The sequence below is a fragment of the Dunckerocampus dactyliophorus genome, chromosome 1, assembly GCF_027744805.1.
Source record: "Dunckerocampus dactyliophorus isolate RoL2022-P2 chromosome 1, RoL_Ddac_1.1, whole genome shotgun sequence".
NCBI classification, from domain to species: Eukaryota; Metazoa; Chordata; class Actinopteri; order Syngnathiformes; family Syngnathidae; genus Dunckerocampus; species Dunckerocampus dactyliophorus.
In genome coordinates, this window is record NC_072819.1 from 15,430,042 (window position 1) to 15,446,254 (window position 16,213).

A 16,213-nucleotide genomic window follows, 5' to 3' on the forward strand; every position below is an offset into this window, starting at 1 on the left:
AACAACACCACACCCACACCTGTCATTGTTAAGTTCATCAACAGGGAATTCAAAACTACACTGCTGAAACAAAAGAAGCTGAGGGGCACAAACGCATACATGAATGAGCATCTGACAAAACGCAATGCCAACATCGCCAAGAAAGCGTGAGACTTGAGGAAGCAGGGAAAGATACAAAGCATTTGGAGCACCAACGGTAAAATCTTCATCAAGCCAAATGGAGGACCAGGATAGAAAAGAGTGCTTGTTGTCAAAGATATCAGCAATATGGATACATATTAAAGATCTATTACTATGACAATAAGGATAATGGAGGATATAAGGCACAAGAAATAACCATGCAGCTAGTCGGATTACATTGCAACATAAATTGCAGTTATACATTGACTGTAAGACACATTGGATGCGCATGTGCGTGTATGTGAGCGAGCGTACCGGGGATGTTGACTGTGTGGATTATTTCGGGTCGGGTGACAGCCATCATTAACAACTGCCAGGAAGAGGGATCGTATCATGACATGTTTAGATTGTGTGCACAGTCGCCTGTGCATGAGCAAGAATACCGTGGACTTTATTATTTTCGGTATTATTATTCAAGGTGGCGCTTATCACTAATAAATGGCGGGATTAATTATTTATCACATCTATGTTGCATCTATGAGCAACTGTGCCCATGCTTCCTTACAGTTTTTTTTCCACAAAAAAAGACTCAAAAGGCCAATGAAAAAGAAAAGCACACAAGTAAGAAATTCTTCTGTTTCATTTCTCACTTTCAGGTCTGCTTCTGTCAGCTATATATTTGTAACTGCTTATGAAGAAAAGTCTCACTAAGCAGAATGGGATGCAAAGCCCTTCATAGTTAGAAGGCTCCTCTCCTCTCCAGTCTTCCAAATTCTGTCTATTCTGTCTAAAAACCTGTCTATTTTAAAACCCTCTATTTTGGTGAAGCTTATAGTTAAGGCTGGCTCGGGCCAATCCTGAATCATCCCTTTGTTAAGCTACCATAAGGCGTTCACTGCCAGGGGGGTTTCCCATGATGTACCAAGCGACCATCTCTGTTCACATTCATGGAGTGATGTTTTATTAGCATTTTAGCAGTACTGTAGTACTATTTTAATAAAATGCTTTTGATATTTTTTAAACATGTGCATAGTTTGATGCAACTTTTAACAAGTGTCATCTTCTTACAAACAACCAGGTCTACCTCCAAAAATACATAAAAATGATCATTGATATCAATATGATAGCTTGGGAATCGAGCACATGCAGTCAGTTTATCACTGCATCATTGTATTACTTTTTTAGCAGGACTGTAGTACTAGTTACTCCTCTGTGAATCACCACCTTATTGTGATGGAGGCCCAGTGATCCTAGGAGCTATGTTGTCTAGGGCTATATGCCTGGTAGGGGCTCCGAAGTCAAACAGGTCCTAGGTGACGGGCCAGACAAAGAGTGATTCAGAACATTCTATGACAAACACTGAAATGAGGGAATCAAAGAAGCCACACGGGATCTTCCCCGGTAGACCAACCACCTGCGGGGTCAAGCCTAAGGGTCCGGTGCAGTGCGTATTGGGTGGCGGTCAGAGGCAGGCGCCTGGGCAGCCTGGTCTACCTGGTCTTCGGCGGCTAAATCTAGTTCTTGGGACATGGAATGTCACTTCTCTGGTGGGGAAAAATTCCAAGCTTGTCCGAGAGGTTGACACATTCCAACTAGACATAGTTGGCCCCACTTCGACCCGTAGTTTGGGTTCTCGAGCCAAACTCCTCGAGAGGGGCTGGACTTTGTTCTACTCTGGAGCTGCCGCAGGGGAAAGGCAGTGAGCTGGAGTGGGCTTATTGTTAGCCCCCGGCTCGATGCCTCTGTCTTGGAGTCAACCCCGGTGAACGAGAGGATCACTTGCCTATGCCTTTGGGTTGGGAAAAGCGTCCTGACTGGCGCTTGCGCGTACGTGCCAAACAACAGCTCAGAGTGCCCAGCCTTCTTGGAGTCTATCAGAGGGGTGCTGGAAGCACCCCTGCTGGTGACTCCGTAGTTCTATTGAGAGATTTCAACATCCATGTAAGCAAGGACAGTGTGACCTGGAGGGGCATGATTGGGAGGAACAGCCTCCCCGATCTGAACCCGTGAGGGGTAATGTTATTGGACTTCTGTGCAAAACAAAGTTTGTCCATAACAAACACCATGTTCGAACATAAGGATGTCGCAGGTCTATGATTGACTTTGTAGTAGTATCATCAGACCTGCATCCGCATGTTCTGGACACGCGGGTGAAGAGAGGGGCTGAGTTGCCAACTCATCACTACCTGGTGAAGAATTGGACTTGATGGCGAGGGCGGATGCCGGACAGATCCAAATGTGTACTGAGGGTGTGTTGGGAAAGTCTGGCAGAGGCTCCCGTTTGTCGAGTCTTCATCCCTCACCTCCTGCAGAGCTTTGCCTGCATCCCGGGGGAAAACCGGGATATTGAGTCCGAATGGGCCGATCAGAGCTGTGGCTACAAGGTGGTCGGTGACAATCGTAGCGGCAAGCCCCAAACCTGATGCTGGACACCAGAAGTTTGGGCTGGCGTCAAAGCTGAGAAAGAGTCCTATCGAGCGTGGATGGTTTATGGGGCTCCTGAAGAAGCTGACAGGTACCGGCAGGCCAAGTGACACGCGGTTTTGGCGGTTGTCGTGTCAAAAACTCGGTTGTGGGAGTTGCTGGCAAACCATTCGACGCCTCAGAGGGGGGAAGCAGTGGCCAGTCCACACTGTTTACAGTGGGGATGTGGGCCTGCTGACCTCGACTGAGGATATAGTCGGGCGGTGGAATACTTTGAGGCCCTTGAGGCCCTTCTCAACCCCAATGACATACCTTCCATAAAGGAAGCAGAGTCTGAGGACACCAATGCAGACATGTCCATCACTGTGGCTGATGTTCATCCTTTTGTGTGCAGCGATTCATAAGTAGAAGCTTACACAAATACACCCCAAGGGGTGTGCTCATTTTTTCACATGCAGTAGTCTCTTTTTATACGTTACATCATAGAACCTAACAAACACCCCAGGGATGACATAATTCAACATTCAACATAAATTTTAGGAGAAAATCCACCTGAAAAATTACACAAAAAAGCGTGGGATCCGTTGTCAGGCATCAGGTCAAGAAAAACTTTTTCTTTGCCTTTTTTGTATATTTTTTTTCGAGGTGCTATTTTTTGTGATACCACTCACAGAAGAGGGTGGTGAAAAAAAGAATGAGAAACTTAACTGTGTCTGTCCTGGCTTCTTCGTTGTTGACTGTGGCCTACTATTAGTCAAAAAATATTGAAAGACAAGTCATATGTAGTATTTTGGTCACTCGGCATCAGTAATGTTGCATTATTACCTTACATTACATTACCTTGACACTGCATGGAGTCAGCTATGGCATGTACGACATGATGGAGTGAAAAAAAGTTTTTCTCCCATTCAGTGTGGAAGTGGTATGCTTCTAGCTTCTTACTTTATTCTTCTTCCCTACCTCATTTAAAACACTTTAAGTTTAGAACAAATTGGAGGCCAACTAGTTAGCGCGATCGCTTGCTATTATATGCCATGAGCGGCGGACACCTCTTATGTCCCGGCAGTGATCGTGTAGCCTGCGCATTAGTGTTGCGCAATGTGGTGCAAACAAAGAATAATAGGAGTGGAAAGGTGACTATGGGGTGTTATTTCATGTCTCTATGACTCTTATATTAGTAAAAAAACGTATTTAGAAAGTCATAAAAATAAACTATGAAAATATTCCGTGTATCAATATTGAATCCTACTTCACGGAAATCCATTTATTGTGGTCGGGTCTGGAGCCAATTAACTACAATAAACAAGGATTGACTGTATCTTAATATACGTAATTGTATAATTTTTACAAATGTTTAAAAAAAATAACGTTGTATAGTTTATACAGGTTTCACGACGGCCACAATTAAACCCTGGAACAGATTGCCATTATTTCTTATGGGTTCGAGGCAGATGGCCGCCCCAAAGTGAGTCTTGGTTCTGTTCAGGGTTTTTTCCCCCCCTTTTACTTCCTCAAAGTTTTTAGTTATGTGGAGTTCAGTAAAGTCTCTTTGATGTATAAGGCCTAAGTGCCTTTGGATAAATACGTGCTGTATATACTTAACATTGAATTGAACTGAATCTAAATGACTTTAAAATGAATGGCTATATACTTGTATAACACACAGACTGTGCAATTCCCCCTTTCCCACCACCAATCTATCTCTCTCTAACACTCCACTTTCTATCTAAATCCACTCCCTCTTTTTTCTGCGTGTTTATAATCTGCCAGCCTAAAGCAAGAACTCCCCCAGTTCTTCCTCTCATTTCTTCACTCTGACCTCCTTTTTGTTTTTTGTTTTTAACTTTGCGCTTCTTCTTCTTCCCCTACCAAAGTAATTAATACTTCTTTCCTACGGAAAATTCCAGCTTCCTTCTTTGTGCACTTCATTATATAATTCTGTATTACTGCAACTTTACTGACTTTCTCCCGGCCTTCTATTTATTTATATGAATACGATTTTGGCAGTTATCATTAAAAATTGGCAAGAAGAGCAATTCCATTAATGATATGCCCCATTTACATGAATGTTGCACACCCAAATGTGCTCGTGCATGAATGAGCATACTGTGGATGTTGACTTTGTGGATTATTTCACATATTTCTGAAATAGTATGACAAATCTGCATTGCGCGTGCATGTGTCCATGCATGTGCAAACATTCTATTTATGGTGGTGGTTATCAATGATAACTGGCAAAACAAGTGATCATATTGACTTTGACACATGTATCTACATCTACATTCACACTGTGCATGTGCGGGAGCAAGTATACTCTGGATATTGCACTGTGGATTATTTTGAGGCAATCTGCTCATTTCTATTACGCAAGGAGACCGTTAGACATTAATAACTGGCAGGAGGAGCGATCACATTGATAATGCGACCCTCTAATATGATAATACGACTCTACATTGCATACCAGCAGGTGGTTGTGCACAAGCAATCATGCCTGGCCGAGAATCCTTCTTTTGTTGCGAAAAGGCCACAAAAACACAAGGAAAAAGCAAAACATTCTGATTCCAGCTGATGCTAGCAATGTTGTTTTCACAGAGTCAAAAAGTCAGCATTGTTGCTGTGATCCTACTTTTCCAGACTTATAGGTCAGGCAACAGTCGCCAAGTTCTGGCAGCAAAAACTCGACGCGTGTGCGTTGAATCTTTCTTCCAATCCTATCAAGGCTGCCAGCGCTACACAGCTGGCTAACCCCCCGTCATCTTTCCCACCCCCTATCCCCAAAGCTGCATAGTCTTGTCACCACTTTGAGCTCATTGTCCAAAGCCCCCCCTGACGTTTGGGGTGTCAAAACATGGAAACAGCTGGCAGCAGGAAACTCACTACAAAAGTGACCTTGACGGCAGTTGCATCCTGTCCAGGCAGGAAGAAACCTTATGACCCTGTTATGGTATCAGACCCTCTTTATGCATGTGTTAAAACATGGAAATGAATATGACATAATGGGAGAGGGGGGAAATGATATTAGAACAAATATGTGACAGGGGAGATGAAGATAGCAGTGGCTGGGAGCGAATAAGTTTGTTAAGTAAGGAAGAACACTTATTATCATTGAGAGGGATGAAGGTAAGAAACCAGAATTTTAGTCCACAAATTAGTAGAAGAACCAATACTGTTCTACACCAATCCTGTAGGGCCAGTTATGAACAAACAAAGCAAAGACCAACGAAGTAGCAGCCATATCTGCTGATTTTTTTTTTTTTTTTTTTACAATGATATGTAAAGGAATACATAAAAAAATAAAATAATAATAATAATAATAATAATAATAATAATAATAATAATAATAATAATAACAATAATAATGAAAAATCTGCTATGTTAATTTAGTAAATGGGAAATAAATACATGTAATATTTATTGTCAATTTTCCCCACTTAACTGCAGGGACAAAAATATATATATACAAATGCAAGATTTTGTTTTAAATAGTTTTTGTGTTCCTGAAAAAGAAAAAAGAAATAATACATTAAATTAATGTATTGTGTTTTAAACAATTGTTATTACTGTGCTTATTATTATTAATAATATATATCATTATTATTATTATTATTATTATTATTATTATTATTATTATTAGTAGTAGTAGTAGTAGTAGTAGTAGTAGTAGTAGTATTGGTCCATGCTACATGCTTCTACAATACTGTATATGATGGAAAATGGTTTGGTTAAAAAAATAAAATAAAATTTAAAAAAAAAGGATGCATTTTCTCTTAATGCATGACTTTTTTTTGTCCAGAATCAGGTTCTGGTTGTACAAGAATGGCACAGAAGAGGAGCAGGGCAAGTAAGGCGTCTTACCAGGAGGAAGGTCCTGATGTGGGCTATCTTGTTGAGCTCCATGAGGAGTCGCAAAGCCTTCTCGTGGTTGCTGCAGTATTCACCGTAGACTGAGAAACGCTCCCTCTGACACAAACACCAAAATAATAACATTAGTCGCAGATTGATGATTAAAGGTTGGCGTAAAAGAAATGACAATAAATACTACTACAGACACTTTTGACAACATCTATGTGTGTGCTTTTGTACAAGATACAAGATACAAGAGAGTTTTATTGTCATGTGCATAGTAAAACAGCAGTTATACCATGCAATGAAAATCTTATTCTGTTCATTCTCCCAAGAAAAGAAATAAAACAAATGAAAGAATAAGAACATAAGAAACATAAACACATAAATATATATACCAATAAATTAAGCAACAACAACAGAAGAGAACATTTTGTTGATGCGTACTAGCAACGTGATAGCCACGCTAGCAGAAATACAGTAAGTTGACATACATAATTTACATTGCCAACACCTCACTCACAGAAGACGCCATCGATGACATAAATGACCCCTTCGTAGCTTTTGTCTGCCTCCTGCTGCATGCTCTTATTGTGTACTTACAGTATGCTATAAGGTTGGAATGGGAAACCATATGCAAGATGAAGTTAAATGAGCGTTACTGGCCTATGAGGAAGTCATTTAAACACACGCTTTCTAACGCTAACAACAATCATCTCTGTATGTCTCAATGGCCACTCGTGCAAAAAATCCACAGCAATATCAATGAAGAGCGATGTAGTCTCTAAGGGACTGCCGTTTTTGGACGTACTAACTTCCGACCATCCACGCACGTAATTATGAGATACACGCCTCTCTGTCCAGGCTTCTCAGTGGACAGAACCACAGCGCCATCTCAAAGCCAATAGTTAAGCAGATCTGCAGTGTTGTTGGATGCACAGACTGTTATATAACATTATGTTAAATTTCAGCACTTCCTGTTGGGACTCCAGACCATGATAGTGACAGTTTTGACACTGGAATTAATCAGTGATGGTATATTTACATTATTTCCCCTGCAGGGAAATGCTTTTTTTTCTAAACACAAGACAACTAGAGCTGTAGCACCCTTTTTTGCACAAAGCTACCATGCATCTTTACAGCTAAAAACTCGACTTGAGGTATTTACTGTCCCGAGATGACATCTCAAGCACACGTAGTGTTTTCTTCTTTCAACATGATGTGACCACGGTTAAAAGACAACCACTTGTGCCCAGAATAGCTCCAACGTCTTTTTGATAAACATGAATTCTTCTTCTTCATTGGAATGTTTATTTCTACAAGGGTACTAGATGAGAGGCTTGAGAAGTGAAAGCATAATGGCTGTAGTTCACATCGTGCATAATGACATGACTGTTGGACAGAGAACTCGCTGAAGAGACGCCCAGATTGAGCAAATATTGACGCCCGTGTGATTTCACCTCCATTACTTTTTGGACTTGTTCCTGTAAGAACGCTCAAGAACTAACCCGAAGGAATGACTTCTATACTCGCCTTAGCATAGCATTGCAATGAATCTTTTTATGTTTCTTTGAGTGGCAGCTGGTCTAATGGAACAATGTGGGAGGTTAATCAAATCCCAGTCATGGTGTTGACCCCTAACCGGAGGTCAAGGACTGCGGGGCTGGCGAGTGCCAGACACTGCCGACTCCACCGATTGGCTGAGAGCTATCAGCGCTGAGGAAGGGTGACAAAAGGTCACGGGCTGCAGAGGGAAGTGTAATGGATATGTAGCAACAATGGAGGGGAAGCTCAAAACCCCCAAAGAACAATACAATCACATGCACCTATTCGGAAAAAAAGTACCCATTTACACTGTACCTTACATCAGTTCCCCACAAAAGGTAACTTGGAAGTGTGAACTTCCATAAATAAATGTGGTACAAATTTGAGATCAACATGAATTTTCTACTAAACAAGACACCTCAAAAGTCAAACCAAGTCTTGCAATACTATGATACTGAGGCACACTCAAGGTGAGACAACTTAGTTTTAAATGGGAGAGTTGAGTTCCAAGCATCCACAGTGTGACCTCAGTGTCTCCCAGTCTGACCACACAGTGATGGAAAAAACGTGTCGAGTCCCACCGCCCACCTCCTCACCGCTCTGTAATCAATTCTCCACCCTGACAGAATGAACGACCGTGACGTCTCAGGCACATGTGTGAAGGTCTCATTTGATGGGCCAATTCAACGACATTGAAAGTGCTTTCACCACGCAAAAGATAGCTGCTATGCTTCACTGTTTGTAAGAACAATAACGTTTTGATACTACATCATAGCATATCATAGCAATCCTCAGATGCCATGAAAATATAAATCCTTTATTGCGTACTGTATAGGACAGGGTTATTCAACGTCATTCATTGGCTAAAAAGAGCAAAGCACTTTAGTCATATAGAGGATCTTTGAGTAGCGTTTTTTGCAGCCAGTCCTTCAAAACAGCAGAGCACTCCTGTCATATAGGGGATCTCTGACAAGCATTTTTACAGTCGGTCTGCTGTCATACATCTTTGACTTGACTTTTTGCAGTACGCCCTTAAAAACAGAAATACTCCAGTCATATAGAGGATCTTTGACAGGTGTTTTTGCAATAATAGCTCCCTAAAAATAGAGCACACAGAGAATCTTTGACTACAAATTTGACTTGGCAAACGGAATGACCATGCCATGTATACAGAAAAATGCAGAAGTCTACAGGCCGTGTGAAAGGTGATTGAGTTAGTTTGGAGTGCTCACATAAGTGCAAAAATCTTTTGAACAAATGCCACAGTGTTTTCGTTTTGAGCAAAAAAAACAAAAAAAACCCTACTACTCTACAGCCATCATGTCAAAAAAGTATCTTATTCACACAATTATCCCACTAGGATCTTGTGGTGAAAGCTGCAGCATCACTGCAGCAGACCTCAGTGAAAGTAAACTTCGAATGAAAATAGATGGTCAAAAGTGAAACACAATTGAGGAAAGGGAAGAGGGAGCGGCTGAAGATGCTTGAGTGCGAGCAGCAGAAAGCCATTGTCCGCTCGCAGACTGACACAGCAGCTCTTCCTCCAGCGGACACAGAGACTTCTTTGTTTGTCCTCAAGAGGCCACATGAGTTCAAACAGAGGGGAATGGCGGTACTGCTGGCGGGGGTAGTGGCTAGGGTGGGGTGCAAAGCAGGATGGATGGGATGAAATGTTAAAAAAAAAAGATACATTCCGAAATTTGACATGACACTAGCTAGGATGGACATTTGACTAAATACTGCACATCTCTTGCTGAATGTTCTAAACTCCTGTTTCTATGCCAGTGTATGGAGCAGAATAATGCTGTCCATGTACAGGTCTGCACGGTTTCAACTCTACATAGCTGATAGCTGCTTCTTTAGACAGCTAATTGGCTGAGACTGAATCAGCAGCATGACTGCTGGTCGCAGTCAAATAGTGCACTCCCATTTTACCTCAACTGCATTAACTCGCCTTCCAAGTTGATTTAAATGTTAAATGTATTTATTTCATTATTTGGTTTGGAGACATTTAATACATTTTTTTCAAGGAGGTTTGGGGCCAGTCCACACCCCATGGTTTGGATCCCCCTCCTTAGTCCAACTCAATTACAGACTAGATTATTATAGATCATTTATAGTTATATCAACTGTATATTTTTTTTCTAAACTAACTTACCATATATCTATAGTCGAGGAATAGAATGGTATAGAAAATGGATGGATGGAACTATCAATATTGTTAGAAATGTTATTAAATGTATTTATTGAGATTTTTTAATCAATAATCTATTAAAAATAATCAAATCCATCCCTAGTGACAACACAGTAAAAAATATTTTTATTTATTTATTTATTTATTAACGAGGGAAAGGCTTCTTGAGACGTCATCTGTACTTCTGTGAAGAAGGTGTCGGACGTTTCGCTCCTCATCCGAAGAGCTTCGTCAGCGAACTAACAAGTGCTGGTAGCCTCGGCAGAATTTCCGCCCACTCTTACTGTATTTAAGGCCTAGGCTACCAGCACTTGTTAGTTCACTGACGAAGCTCTTCGGATGAGGAGCGAAACGTCCGACACCTTCTTCACCGAAGTACAGATGACGTCTCAAGAAGCCTTTCCCTCGTTGGACAACTCCTGTACGACTGCGAGCCTACACAGACGCTTATTTATTTATTATGAACGTGTACAAAACAATTACCGTATATAAGCCGCTACTTTTTTCTTAAACTCTGAACCCTGTGGCTTATGCAGCAGTGCAGCTAATGTATGACTACGTTCTAACCTCGTGACATCTCCTTTACTTCAGAACTACTACAAATCGTTTAAATACTGTGCCACTCGCGAGTCAGTGAGGAAACGGTAGGTCTTTCTTTGGCAGGAGCCAACAAGAAGCTATAAGTAAACTCACAAAGAGCTTGTCAACCCATTGGAAATCGCAGAAGGTCATTACTCAATATAACAGTCTGACTCACGGTGTAATCTTACAAAACTCATCACACAGAAACTTAACACTCAAAAGGTAGCTAAGAAATATACAATACAAGTACCAATACGAGGAGTGGAGGCTCCTCTGGCTCCCTCTGCTGAATGAATGAACTTTGAGATACTTTGAATGAAATTCTTTGCTGGGACGAAATGCATTATGGGTAGAATTTAAAACAGTTGTTTTTATTTTAAACACATATTGTTACTACCGTTTGAGTGTTGCTGTGTTAAGAGTTTAGCCTTCTTTGTAAGATGACAGTGAGTCAGCCTGTTATATACTTAGTATAGTAATGACCTCCTGAGGTTTCCAATGGGTTGACAAGCTCGTCCTGAGTTAACTTGTAGCTCGTGATTTGCTCCTGCCAAAGAAAGAGCTACCGTTTCCTCACTGACTTGCAAGCGGCAAGTCAGTGGGCTGGGCGATATATTGATATTATTAATATATCGATATTTACTTTAAGCACAATATCAAAACCAGCCATATCGTTCATATTGATAGAGAGTGGATTTGCGTATCTCCCTCATCACTTTGCACTGTGTGTGAGCTTGCATGCAGGAGGAGGGAGGAGGGGTGGAGCAGAAGCCGGGTGGCTCAGTCTTTGACAAAAATGGAAGACATGACATCGTGTGAGGTGGAAGAATTAGTTAATTGCTAGAATTTGCATTTTGCACATTTGGATCTTAGTGAGGTTTTAAGTAGAGCTACAATATGTAAAAACAAGAAGGGGGAGTGAGACAAAAAGCATTTTGAAAAAGTAATTTATTGAAAACAACAATTAAACTGAAATAAGCTGTTTATCAGCTGATCAAAAGTTTAAGACCATCGCTCAAAAAGTAACAAAAAACTCTTCAAACCACAACAAAACATTTTCCCAGTAGGACTCAGTAATGAGTAGCTCCACCGTTCTTGTTAATCACTTCAAAAATTGCTTTGGGCATGCTTGATGTGAGTGTTTCCAGGAGGCTAGTGGGAACATTGCTCCAAGTGGTGAAGATGGCTTCACCAAGGGCATCAACTGTCTGGAACTGATGGCCATTTTTATAAACTTCCCTTGCCATCCATCCCCAAATGTTCTCTATGTTATTTAAATGAGGGGAACATGCAGGATGGTCCAAAAGAGTGATGTTATTCTCCCTGAAGAAGTCCTTGGTCAAGCGAGCATTGTGAACTGCAGCGTTGTCCTGTTGAAAAACCCAGCTGTTACCACACAGACGAGGGCCCTCAGTCATGAGGGATGCCCGCTGCAACATCTGCACGTAAGCGGCCGCCCTTTTAACGACCTTGCACCACGTGAAGCGCCAGTGTTCCACTGAATGAAAAAGCACCCCAGATCATGATGGACCCCCTCCACTGTGCCGGGTAGAAAACATCTCAGGTGGATCTCCTTGTCATGCCAGTAACGTTGGAAGTCATCTGGACCGTCAAGGTTACATTTTTTCTCATCAGAGAATAAAACTTTTTTCCACCTTTCAATGTCCCATGTTTGATGCTCCCTGGCAAAGTCTAAACGAGCAGTTTTGTGGCGTTGAAGGAGACGAGGTCTTTCAATTCGTTTTTTGTTTTTTAAACCCGCAGATGCCATCTGATGGTTATTGCGCTGCAGTCGGCACCAGTAAGGGCCTTAATGTGGGTGGAAGACCGCCCTGTGTCTTGATGGACAGCCAGTCGCCTCTGTGAGCTCAACGTAGGTGTGATTTTTTTGGGGGGGTCTACCACTTGACTTTTTTTTTCCCTAATGCTCAGGATCTTTCAAGAAAAGTAGAATTACTGATTTACTGCTCCCAACCTCAGCAACAATGGCACACTGCGAGAGGCCTTGCTTATGCAGCTTGACAACCCGACCACGTTCAAAAACAGAAAGCTTTTTAGCTTTAGCCATCAGGAGGGCATGACAGTGTGAATGCCTGACAGAAAATGAAAATTCTGAGCAGATTTTGGCTTTTATAGCCTGTGGTCTTAAACTTTTTTTTTTATGTTTTTTGTCTCACTCCCCCTTCTTGTTTTTGCATATTGTAGCTCTACTTAAAACCTCATTATGATCCAAATGTGCAAAAGGCAAATTTTAGCAATTTTTCTTGAGATTTTGATCAGGTCTGTATAGGTTTTAAGGTTGTACAACCTCTCACCATACACTTTATACAGTTTTATCAGAGTGGCATTAACATTTTATCACATTTCTGTTGTTTAAACTCTCCAAGTTAACACTCCCAAAGTTCACATTTTGTTTGAATTTTAATGATCAACTTTTAGAGATTGGACAAAAGAAATTCAGTGACTCACGCATATTTCACTCCTCTGATCATGGCTTGTCCTGGCGCCTTTAGGCTGTAGCGTTTTTGTATCCTTGTTAAAAAATATTTCTCCTCCTCGTCCTCCAGGAACCAAAGACTCATTTACAGTATTCCATGCGGCCTACAGACGTGTAACTTCTGCCTTCATTCAGCATGAAACAGGCAGTCCTGCACGAAGATTGATTGACAAAAGTCTACAGCAAATGAGAACGCAGAACACAATGGGCGGGTTCTGCCTTAGCCAATCAGAACTGCTGTAGCTCTAGATTCACTGAGACTAACTGGACAGTCTTGAACTCTCACATGAGTAAACAACACCCTCTACTGGTAGCAGTAGTAAATACAATAACAGACACATGCAACAGAAGACCAATATATCACTGTAATACACCACAAGGACGCAGAACACAATGTGTGTTCAAACAAAACAATAAAACAAAAGGGCGAATTTGCGAAAGGTGAACCACCATGTTGCGAGGGAACACTGTACTTTGAATTCACAGCATACAAAAACATATTTTTCAGCACCTTAAAACTTGGCACAAACTCCAATACGAGGAACATGTGAAGCTGCACGCGGGCTGCAAAACGCTGCCAAAACACAAAGCTCACTGCTTCTTTTTCCTCTTGCGTTCCTCATGACAGCAAAAGCAAAGTGGTGTGCTATCTATTATAAAGAGGTGTCCTATCACATTGCTAAGATATGGTCCCCGTTGCAACAGCGGAAAAAACGGCTTTAAAAACCTGCTAAAAAAGATGCACTTGCAATGTCCAGCGAGATTCGCAGTCACAATTACTTAGCACGACAAGCTCTACCACAAATATATGAGGAAGTTAGACAGCTAAGCCTGATGCAGCTGACAGGTTGGTGTTCCTGGCACAACATAAGGACATGCTCGTGTCTTATAAAAATGTTTACCTAAAAATACTACTGTTCAATTTAAAGTATTTTGGAGTTCCTGACATTTTTAAATTTCCTCTTAACATTTCCTCTTAAACTGGGCACTCCTTCATATTTTGTTCTTTTGTTCTTTGTTATTAGCTGAGGATTTGAGCATGGCTAAAGATTTGTTATAAAATAGATTAGATTTGACTTTTTCCATATTTTTTTCCAAAAGAGAATAGACTACTTTATTTTATCAGCTATTTTTAGATAAAACATTTAGTATTTATTTTAATGAAACAACTTGACATGCATATTTGGTTTTGACTTTGTCCAAACTCACTTTGCGGAAAAAATACCGCATATATATCATATATCGATATTCAACCTGAATATATCGGGATATGAGTTTTGATCGATATCACCCAGCCCAAGTTGACAAGCTCATGTGGAGTTTTTTCATAGCTCATGATTGGCTCAACTCAAATAAAGACCTACTTGGTCCTTACGGACTCGTGCACACGACAATACGCCATTTTATAAAATTAACAACTCCCAACTCCCAAGGGAGACTGCAGTCTGGTTCAGACCCTTCCAAGGCCCACTTACAGGTACACGCTTCATTGTTTGGAACCCCTACCTTAGTCCGAATATACTTAATATTGTTTGAAATAGCGTAAGTAGTATATCATTTAGTTTTAAAAAACATTTTAAAATATTATAATAACTGAACAATGTTATTATTAAATGTACTTATGTAGAAAAAATAAATTCCAAGGGGGTTTGTAGCCCAATTGGAACTCACCGACTGTAACCACTGTATAATAAAACTAAATAAATGTAAAATAAAGTAAAGCTAGACACTTCACAGTGTTTAATCATCATATTGTCACTTTTATAGGTATAGCTAGAATTAATGAACACTAGGGGTGTCTCGAGACACCCAACTCACAACACGAGATGATGCACGAGATTGGGTCCACGAGAAGGAGACTTTAACATTAATTTTAAGAAAAGTACAATGACACAATATGACTGGACAAATAAACTTTTTTATTTAACCAAGTCACAAAACAATGCAGGTGCGTTTTGAAATGTTTATGTGTTTAGACCAAATAAGCTACTGTTATGATAATATGCAATAAAAAGACTAATAATGTCACAATAATGCTATATTTCCTTTAATATGTATATATTTCACTCTGGAAAGTTGCAGAATTGGTGTTTGTGTTTTTTCCAAAGGCAATTCGTACTATATAACGTTTGCAGCTCGTTTCCTGAACGCTTGTATTTAATTATCAAACAAATGCATGACAAAAGAAACACTTTTAACGTGCACCCCTATTCGCAAAATATAGCGACTATGTTGCTAAACTGTCAACGCGGATCTCTTCTTCGTATGAGGTGTGTCATAAAGTTGGCGCTCAGCCAAATGTAACGCATAAATAGAACCGTGATGTGATTAAGGGTGCAGGCAAGTCCCAAACTGTATGTGTTTTTATCTGGCAAATCTTAAAGGGATAGCAAAGATGTGTTTCACAGCGGATGAAGATGCAAGCGTCACAGCCATCTTCATCACTCATTCTGCAACAATGGATGGGCGATAGCGCGCATTGATACGAACAGAGAGAAAGTAACGCCGGGCGATTATGTGAGGTCAGATTTTTTTGAGGAGGCATTTGTGATACAAATGTATTACTCTTTTGAACGCAAATTGTTTTGAAAAGCCCAACTCTTTACTTAAGTGGCCCCAGCTACGAGGAACTGAAATCCTCTTCACCAAAATCCGACCAGAACTGGGCTCATGGGACAAAGTGGGGTGAAAGTCACTGCTGATGCACTACACTGCCCATGAGGATGTCATACAACTTCATGTCAAAAAAATCCAAACTATCCCTTAAAGTAACTTTGATCAAATGTAGAATTACAGCTACAGCTTCTGCTTGGACATCAACAAGTAGCAAGGAGATGTTCAATGGAAAAAACAGCCACATGTCACTCGCTGACGCTGAAGCTGGAAACACCAAAGTATGTTGGGTTGCAATGTGTGTGTTAAGCACTTAGTGTGCGGTTCCAATTATGCCTTGTACACTGCCACTTCCATATTCTACTCTGTTATCATTCATAATAGCGATGCCATAG

General features: G+C 40.8%; 1 protein-coding gene across 2 annotated transcripts in view; it reads right to left on the reverse strand.

The window, feature by feature from the left end:
* prex1 (phosphatidylinositol-3,4,5-trisphosphate-dependent Rac exchange factor 1) overlaps positions 1-16,213 on the reverse strand; it is a 133,440-nt gene that overhangs the window by 89,283 nt on the left and 27,944 nt on the right. For both annotated transcript variants that reach the window (XM_054770870.1, XM_054770877.1), the window contains exon 4: positions 6,400-6,504. In XM_054770870.1, the coding sequence (XP_054626845.1) occupies positions 6,400-6,504 (105 nt within the window). The remainder of the gene's footprint in view (positions 1-6,399; positions 6,505-16,213) is intronic.